The sequence below is a fragment of the Benincasa hispida genome, chromosome 11 (genome assembly GCF_027475165.1).
Source record: "Benincasa hispida cultivar pf3 chromosome 11, pf3_genome.v1.1, whole genome shotgun sequence".
Classification (NCBI taxonomy): Eukaryota; Viridiplantae; Streptophyta; class Magnoliopsida; order Cucurbitales; family Cucurbitaceae; genus Benincasa; species Benincasa hispida.
In genome coordinates this window covers 85,355,795-85,365,643 of record NC_143488.1, presented here as the reverse complement: position 1 = coordinate 85,365,643, position 9,849 = coordinate 85,355,795, and the positions used below count along the sequence as shown (strand labels likewise).

General features: G+C 31.0%; 1 protein-coding gene across 1 annotated transcript; it reads right to left on the bottom strand.

Annotated features, from left to right (window-relative positions):
• Nucleotides 1–5,160: 5,160 nt before the first annotated feature.
• Nucleotides 5,161–9,535, bottom strand: LOC120091728 (putative mitochondrial saccharopine dehydrogenase-like oxidoreductase At5g39410). Its single transcript, XM_039049845.2, has 2 exons — nucleotides 8,774–9,535; nucleotides 5,161–5,938 (listed from the first exon to the last, which is right to left on the bottom strand). Exons 1-2 carry the CDS (start codon nucleotides 9,419–9,421, stop codon nucleotides 5,240–5,242), a joined length of 1,347 nt encoding a protein of 448 aa, XP_038905773.2. The 5' UTR covers nucleotides 9,422–9,535; the 3' UTR covers nucleotides 5,161–5,239.
• Between the last annotated feature and the right edge of the window lie 314 nt (nucleotides 9,536–9,849).

The following is a 9,849-nucleotide window of genomic DNA, read 5'->3' as shown; positions in this document are numbered from 1 at the left end:
CTATTTAGGTTATCACTTAAGGCATGATCCACTTGTATATCTCATATACATGCTTAAGTTTACATACAACAATGATGGAGCTTTGTTTATTGGATATGAGTAAATGACAGATAAAATAACTCTTGTTTTATTCATAACAATGTGTATAAATTACAAACTACGAGACTCCAGAAGAATTAGGACACCAATCCGAACAACCTTTTTATAGGTTAATAAAAATATAATGAAAGAAGTAAATTAAATAATTTCACTAAAATTAAATAATTGAAATCCAAGTCACTAGGTACCCATCACAAAATCATAAAACCAATCTAGAAAACTTCCTTAAAAGCAAAAAATGCAAATAACAAAACTGTGAGATTTAAATGTCAAGACAAGAAACTAAAATATAGAAAAATCTTGAAAACATGAGCGGAAGCATATGACTGGTCCCAGTAGCTAAATCATGGATTTTGCTTTCATTTGTCGGCGAGTGTTTACCCTTACTTGAAAAATAAACATGAGAAAGGATGAGTATAAAATACTCAGTAAGTAACCCCACTACCGAGGTCAAACTAAGCATCTATATCCTTTAGATGCCATCCTTTAATGGGACGCACATAATCCTTTAGTTTTCATGGAACACAAATAAATGAATATCTGAACTCATCCTATCGTAGTTTAAAAATATCCACAACCTTTAACGAATCCCGAAGGAAACACAACCTCTGGTGATTCCCGAAGGAAACACTACCTCTAGTGAATCCCGAAGGAAACACAACCTCTAATGAATCTCTAAACACAACGAGTTTAGAGCCTTACCCTTCACAAAAATTTTTCGACTACACCTTTAATTGGTTGGACGACAACTTCAACAACCTGAAATTTTGTCCTCAAATCCAAAAATACGTCGAGTACCAACAAATCAGGGCCAAAACTTTAACGATTACTCAAAGTCCACAAGAAAGCTTAATAAAAAACAATTAAAACTTACCCTTAATCCAAGATTCCAGTGAAACCCAAATGACAGTGACCGGCAGGCAGAAAGTTTGATGGGTTTCGGCCAGATTTGAGAAGAATTCGTCGAACGACTGTTTGAATGCGAACTGAAGAAAGCCATCATGTTGGGTTTTATGTCCTAAAAACTCGCAGTCTGTAAAATGATAAACATTTTCTATTATCAATATACTTGTTATTGATCTCATAAATTGTATGAAAGTCTAAATCCAGTAAACTAAGACCTATGATTATTGTATGAGTACTTGAACTTTATGTGGAGACATAAGAGTGGATCGGGTTCGAGTAAATAGTCAAAATGATATATGGTACATGAATGAGATTGGGTACCTTATTATGATAATACCATTGGATGCGGCCTACTCTGTAGTTATTACAAAGAGTTGTAAAGTGCTACATACGATGTGATCCTAATTCGTACATGTTATGACATGAGGAGTGGGGGCGTCCTATGCAATGAGTTTGCATAAGATCAGAACCAAGAAATAAGTCACTCTTACTTTATAACACTGTTTACTATTTAAGACTGACTATTTCACCTAGATGACCTAGGTAACTCGATCTTAATCCCGAGCTAACTATGAACTTCTGTTTATTCGGGATTGCCCTTAGATTTGCATAGTTGAGGGTTGGCTCAACAACACTGGCTCAATAAGACTCCCATTTCAGGGGTAGGACCGGATAGATAGCTGGAGACATAGGGTACAAGACGGAGTTCACGCCTACCCGATTTAGGGATAGGAGAAAGGCTGTTCTCTCAAGTACTGAATCCAGGTCTTGAACAAGGGGCCCCACCCTTTCACTGGGTTGAGAGAGTTTGGTTTGGTGATTGGATCACAAACTAGTTGTTCATTAGATGATCAGTAGGGACTTGAGAAATAAGACGTAATCTTGGAGGTAAAACAGATGTTTGACCCAACCATTATTACAAACAACCTGTGAAGGGTCAACTTGCTGATTATGGTTAAATCATGTGGACATAATATATCTACAGTGAGGGGAGTTTAATTTGGTCTAATGAGTTTAACCAATTAAGCTCGAATCGTTGGAGCCCATGATCTGTAGGTCCGCGAGGTCCCCCTACTAGCTCGTAACGGACTAATTCTAGAATAGCGTGATAAGTTAATTTGAAACGTTCAAATTAGAATTAAGGGAATTAATAATTATATGAGATATAATTATATGTTTAATTTTAGAATTAAACGGAATAGGAGAATTTATATATTTAAATATATAAAGATGGATATGTGTTAAAATTAATTTAATATTTAATATTATATTAATTAAGTTTTATTTAATAATTAATTTATGAAATTAATTATTTTTTTTTAAAAAAATTAAATAGATTTTTTAAATCAAAATTTGATTTTTGGATAAAATTGAAAAATTGGAAAACTAAAACACTTGGATGGAAAAATGGTTTTTCCATTATCCATCTTTCTATTAGCTCACACATGAAGCAATATATTTGTCTTGTCTTCTCCAAGCATGAGCTGCAACTCATGCAACTCTTCTCTTTGCATGTTGATCTGCATTATAATGAAGAGGTTAGAGTGAAAATCGGGCATGCAATCTACAGAATTTTGAGAGAAAATTCGGTTTGAAGAATGGTTCTTCAACAAGGTTGCTGCAGTGAGTTTTTCTCCTTCATCCCTTGATTCAAGCTTGTTTTGAGTCCCACAACTCAATCTAGAGCACCAACTGAATAGTGGGGAAGATCTTGAGGTGGTCTACAACAAGATATGGAGAAGATTGCAGCTGGAGAAGAAGTTTTGAAGAAGTTCTACAAGAGGTATGTCTTGAAACCCATTTTTTCTGCAAAAGCATGTTTTATATTATGCCAAAATTAGTGAATTTGAGTGCTTAGATAATCCTTGTGCTTCCGCTGCAATTGATACAATCTTACACGTCATCCCTACGCGTGACAGATAGAAACAACGGTGAATGCCGACTGGAGCAGCGACATGAGGGCTCTGGGCTAACGGCGTGTAAACAGGTTAACCGGCTAGGAGTCGAATGACGATGCGACAATGAGCAGGGGCGCGACAGCTTATGAGGGCTGGGTGGCGCCTGAGGGAAATGACGTGGCGAACGACTTCAGATCTGGAAAACTCGACGGCGCCTCAGCTCGTCGAACGGTGGCAGTGGCTGAAGGAGAGTGAAAATGAGAGGGGGATTGGCAGCACTAAAAAGGAAAATTGGAAGATGGGGGAGGGGGGCTTGTGCATAAGGAAGGAGAAAAAGCGAGGATTTAAAAAAAAATCATTTTATTTTATTATTAAACCATATATTTTATTCTATTTTACCATCTATTTTATTCTTTCCTTCAAAACAAAATTATATATACATAAATGTATTTAAAAAAAAACTTTTTCCTTCCCCTCATCAAATTCCAAAATCAAAACAACCGATTCTCCCAATTTAAATAATAAAAAAATCTCGACATTAACTTAAAATTAAATTAATGTGACATAAAATCCAAATATTTCCTTCTTTAAACAAAACTAAATTTCTAAATTTATAAAAGGTCCTCAATTATTACAATAAACAAATACTGATTTTAAATTACGAAAAAGTTGGGATGTTACAATTTCAATAATCTTAAAGTTTTTTTTTCTTTTTTAAAAAACTCATTTTATCTATCTAATTATTTAACCAAATAAATGTGGAAATCATTTTTTTTTTTTTGTGCGAAAAAGCTTAAAGCAAGAAAGACAGGCATGCAATTACATTTTAAACGTTTTAACTATTGTTATTATTATTGTTGTTAATGTCAAATTAATGTCAATAACCCTACTATTTTAAAGATTTCATTTCATTAATTTAATTAAAAATCAAAATTTGAAAGCTACAGAATTTAAATTTTTTTTTGTAATTCTTACCTTTCTACCACTATAAAAATGACTCCTTTTTTACCATTCTTCACCAACGTCAAGAGCTTTATTCATCGTTCATTTTTGTTCTTTCAATGTACTATTCTCAAAGCCATTTTAATGTTCAAAGCTTCTCAAAGACGATGGTACATTCAAGTTGCAGAGGATGATGCATGACTTCTATCTAATATCTCAATTTCTAAGCTTGTGATATTACAACACAACTACTAATTCTCAAAATCAATTCTTTTTATTTGGTAAAATTAGAAGATCAATTTCGTTTAGACATTTAATATATTTATGAAATTTAAACAAAAACTCATTAAAAGAACATTATTTCGCCTCAAAACCTAAATACTAATTTACTCCAATTTTTAATTTTGCAAAAAAGTAGTGTATCATTTAATTTTAATTTGTTTTTCGTTTTGGAAATTCTAGTATATTTATGATTATACAAATATATATACAAAACTAAAAAGATTTAGTTTATTTACAATTAACTAAATTGATGACATGTGTACTTGATATCCCAATCAAATCTAATATAAAATTCAAACTAATAATATTAATAAATAAACAAGAGAAATTATTTCAAATGGTAAAATTTGTTGAAAATATTTACAAGATACAAAATTTTAGAGTTATTAATGATAGATGCTGATAAACAGTAATAGACTTTATCAATGTTTATTAATGATATTGATAGACACTGATAGAAGTCTATCAGTGTCTATCATTGATAGTTCTAAAATTTTAATATATTTTGTAAATATTTTAATTTATTTTTCTATATTTAAAAACAATCTAACAAACAAAGCATGGTAAATACAAAGGGTTGCAAATCAATTGAATTTAAACTCATTGTACACATAAATAAATCTTTTAGATGAATACAGAATATCATAATTCAAACCTTAGAGCGTAACAAATTGTCCATTGGGCAATGCTTATGTTAAAATGCCTTGAATTTGTTTGTTGACGCTTCGAACAACCAAGTACGGGGGTCTCGAAACCTATTCAGATTTCGTATCCAGTATATTTATTTATTTATAGTTATTTACGATTTTGATCATAGAATTTAGAGTAGTCCACTATATAAATTCTCTAATCCTAGAGGCGCCATTTTGATATAATTTCTGAAAACATGAACCACGTATATCTGTATGTCGATCTTCTCTATCTCTACGTTTCTTTTTGTGTTCTTTAATGGTCGATTTCGCAACAGCATAAGTGAATGAAAATTATAAATAAAAAATTAGCCCCAAACAAAATAGGGTGTAGATTAATAAGGTGTAAAATATTGATCTATTAATTGAAAAAGGAAGCAAATGCAACAGAGAGTTACAATACACATGTTTCTAAAGACAACATCATATGAAGAACTTGGCATTATTTGAAATGACATCAAAACATATCCCATTTTGTTGGAGTCTTTGTTGAAGATCAGTTGGTGCAAACACAATAGCTGGAGTTAAAACTCCTCCTTTTGGCAGAACCCCACGTTTGTTTAGAACAATCAAAGCACATTGAATAAGGATTATAGAAGTGGTTATATACCCAGGTTCAGGCCCCATCACTCTTGTTACAATCTCCTTATTATATCCTTCTTGATAATTTTCACCATAATTACTATCAAATCCACGACCCACAAACCACATTTTGAATGAGGAATTATTGATATCATCTTCAGAAGGACCTTTGTTTTTCGAGCACAATAATCCAAGGCTAAATATGGATGGGAATGTTAAGAGAAGCCATCTTCCAAATGCTTTTTTAGCAAACATTCCTATAAAAATACCGACCATTATGAATCTTAGGATTCCGAGGAAGGATTTTTTGCCAATTTTTACTGCAAAACGAGCTGGCTTCACCGATGACCAAAAATTCTTCCTTTGTTCGATGTCTTGGGGAGATTCGTTTTGGCCAGGAAGGCCCTGAGGATTTTCAGCTAAAGTGGAGAGTGTTCTATGAACTACACTTGAATCAGCTGAAGGTATTTTTACACACCAAAGGCCTACATCCTTTTTGTACTCTAATAATGGTTCTTTTGGAGCTGAACAATAAGGAATCTACAAAAACAATATTGTCAAATACTTTCCTTTAGAGATCATACTCGACGTTAATTCCAAAATGAGGTTAAACATTAAAACGAAAACATTCGGTTCGTTTGGTAATTATTTGGGTTTTTTTTGTGTGTGTTTGAAAATTAAGTCTATGGAACACTCTTTCTACCTCCAAATTTCTTATTTGTTATCTACTTTTTATCAATGTTTTCAAAAACTAAACTAAATTTTGAAAACTAAAAAATGTAGACCCCGTTCGGTAATCATTTGGTTTTTTTTTTTTAAAAAAAAATTAAGTCTTCAAACACTACTACTACCTCCAAATTTTTCCTTTGTTATCTACTTTTTACCAATGGTATAAGAAATCATGCCAAATTTTGAAAACTAAAAAAAGAGCTTTTTAGAAACTTGTTTTTGTTTTCGGAGTTTGGCTAAAAATTCAAATATTGTGCATAAGAAAGATGCAAATCATTGTAAGAATGAGGAAATAGGCTTAATTTTCAAAAACCACAAACCAAAAACGAAATAGTTACCAAATGGGATTGTAGTTTTTTAAAACTTGTTTTTTGTTTCTAGAATTTGGTTAAGAATTTAACTCTTATGTACATAAGAAAGATGCAAAACATTATAAAAAAAATGAGAGGAAATTAAATAGGCTTAATTTTCAAAAGACAAAAATAAAAAACGAAAAGATTACCATACGAGATTGTATGTTTTTTTGTTGCTAATTTCAAAATGTTGCATGCCCTTTAATCGTTGATTTTATAGTTTAATTTTCCTTTGGTTCCTAGCTTCAAGCTTTTACACTTTTAACCTTATTTTTGTGTTTACTAAATACTCACTTAACCTCAGTTAATTAAGGTTAAATTGCAGATTTGGTCTTATGGTTTGAAAAAAAGTTTGAATTTAGTCCCTATGATTTATAAGCAGAATTTAGTCTTATAGTTTGATAAAAAAACCTTCATAAATAATCCCTAAGATAACAACTGTTTATGAGAATTTTATCAAACCATAGGAACTATTTATGAGCTTTTATCAAGCCTAGGACTAAAATTTCTAATTTTTAAAATCTAAATTTCAACTTTCTTCAAACCATAGGAACCAAATTTGTAACTTAACCATGGATTAATTTAAAAGAATTCATAGAATTATAATTAATTATTTCACTAATTTTTTTATAACTATTAAAATTAATCATCCAATTTTTATTTATTATTATTTTAGATGAACTAATTAAAAGTTAGGGAATCTTTCACAGATAAAAAAACTGCCAAACTATTTACAAATATAGTAAAAAAACATTGATAGACATTGATAGACTTCTATCAACGTCGATCAGTGATAGATTTCTATAAATTTTTATCATTGATAGACACTGATATACTTCTATAAAAAAAGATTAAAATTTTATTAATATATATAAATAGTTTTCTTATTTTTATATTTTTATAAATTTCCCTAAAAGTTAATACCAAAAGCAATGTAAGATTAGTGAAAACTTATAGGTAAATGGTAGTATATTAAAACCTCAAGATCAAATGATAAAATTTAAACTCAAAATTTAAGAATACAAATGTAAATTAAAAAAAAAAAGTTAGTTAATTCCAATTTGGGGAGGAGAGAGGGACCGTCGTCGGTGGGTTTGTCGGAGGTGAGAACGAGAGATGGGGACAGCGAGAGAAATTAGATAAATTTATTTATTTATAATATTTTGCCACTCCAATCATTATATAAAATAATACCGAATCACCTTAAATAATAATTAAAAAAGATTTGCTTCTAAAAAAGAACAATAATAATTAAAAAAATATTTAGCTTTGTATTATAGCTGACTAGTGTAAAGTCCACGACAAAGAATTAAAAGAGAGAATCTTTCACCTTAAGATCTTAAAATGTTTTCTATATATATATATATATGTCAAAATGTGGACTACGATCTAAATGTAACTTAGGTTGAATTTTAGGTACAAAAGTATATTTCTTCCAAAATTATTTATTTTAAATCTACAATCTTTTGAAGAAATTTTGTTTGCTATGTAAAAAAAAAAAAAAAAAAAAAAATCAAACTCACAATTATTAAATTATAAGTTTAGTCCTTAATTTTCAATTTTGTGTTTATTTAGTCTTCAAACTTTCAATTTTGTGTCAATTAAGTATCTAAACTTTAAACAATACCAAGTAGACTATTAAATTTTTAACTTTATATCGATTAAGTTCTTATATTTTAAAAATATCCAATAAATCTTTAAAATTTTAATTTGATGTCAAATAGATCCCTAAATTCTTTAATTTTGTATCTAATAGGTCTTTCACCTTTTCACATATTTTCAGCATTTTTAAAAATAAATTCATGTATCTACTAGACAAAAATTGAAATTCTATGGTTTAATTAAACATAAATATCAATTTTATATATAATAATGTGGGATTTTCAAAATAAAAAAAATAAGAGAAACTATTTACACAAAATAGAAACATTTTAATTTACTTTAATAGAAGCTGATAGAAATTTATCCATATTCATTGATAAAAACGGATAGAAATCTATCATTAATAGACGCTTATAGATGTTTATTAAATATTTTTTTTTACTATTTTTGTAAATAATTTGACTTTTTTTATCTGCAAAAAAATTTCGATTAATTTAGTTCTTATATATTAGATATAAAATTAAAAGTTTAAAAAACTATTACATGCAAAGTTTATAGTTTAAAAATTTATTAGAAATTTAAAGTTCATACTCTAAAAAGTTTTAGTGACCAAAATTGAAACACTTGATTCAACGAAAAAAAAAAAATCAAGAAATAAGTGAAAAGCTTAGTATGAATAGTTGTGACTGACCAATGGGCGGCGTCTTGGGGGCCTTGAACGCCGGAATTGGCGCAACTGGTCGGCATTAGCCACACCCAAAACGGCGGATTCAAAAGTCCCAAAGTTGCAAACCATTCCTTTTTTCGACTCCACATTCATATACGCTTCCACCCAACTCGGCGCTGATTTCCCAACCCATTGCCTCGAATTGAAAATCAAACCCAACTCAGCTGGAACCGAATCAAACCCACATCCCGAAACCACTAAACTCCCACTCTCAACCGCCCTCTTATCGTACTCTGCCTCCATTCTCTCCATGAACTCTGGCTCCCCACATATGTCCAAGTAATCGCACCCTGTTTCCACGCACGCCGCAACCACCGGCTCGCCGTATCGGCGGAACGGCCCGATGCAGTTCAGAATCAGCTTCGTTTGGGTGCAGAGGCGGTGGATGGACTGTGAGTCTGTGACATCGGCGATTAGGAGCGGAATTGGCGGCGGAGGCAGGGGATGAGCTGCCCATTTGAGGGATTCGGTCAGTTTGGTCATGTTTCGACCGGCGAGAGCCAGAGATTTGAAAGGGGAAGAGTTGAGGAATTTGAGAGCTTCACGGACAACGTACTTGCCTGTGAAACCAGTGGCTCCTAAGATTATGAGATCGTAAGGAGGTTCTTCCATTGTTTAGTTTATGCTCTGTTTTGAGAATTAGTTTTGGTGAGTTTTAATGACGGCACTCTTCAACTTCGAACACCCTTTTTAATACCTCCATTAAAAAAAGAATAAATAAAGCTCACCCATATGGGAATCAAACGGATTTTTAAGTAAGGAGTATGGTCCACGTGGATTGTATTGTAATTTTATTTCCAAAGTATAAAAAACAAAAATAGGATTTTTTTTTTACTAATAATACTATTTTTTAAACTTGTTATAAAAATATGATGCATTCAAATTATAATTTTATTGATCCGGTCCATCTTTTTAAGGGTAAAAAAGATGATCATCATCAAATTTATTAAAAATAAGGGCAAATATCAATTTTATATTAATTTAGGTGTTGTATCAATTTAAACTCTAAATTAATAATTGTATCAATTTAAACTTTGAAC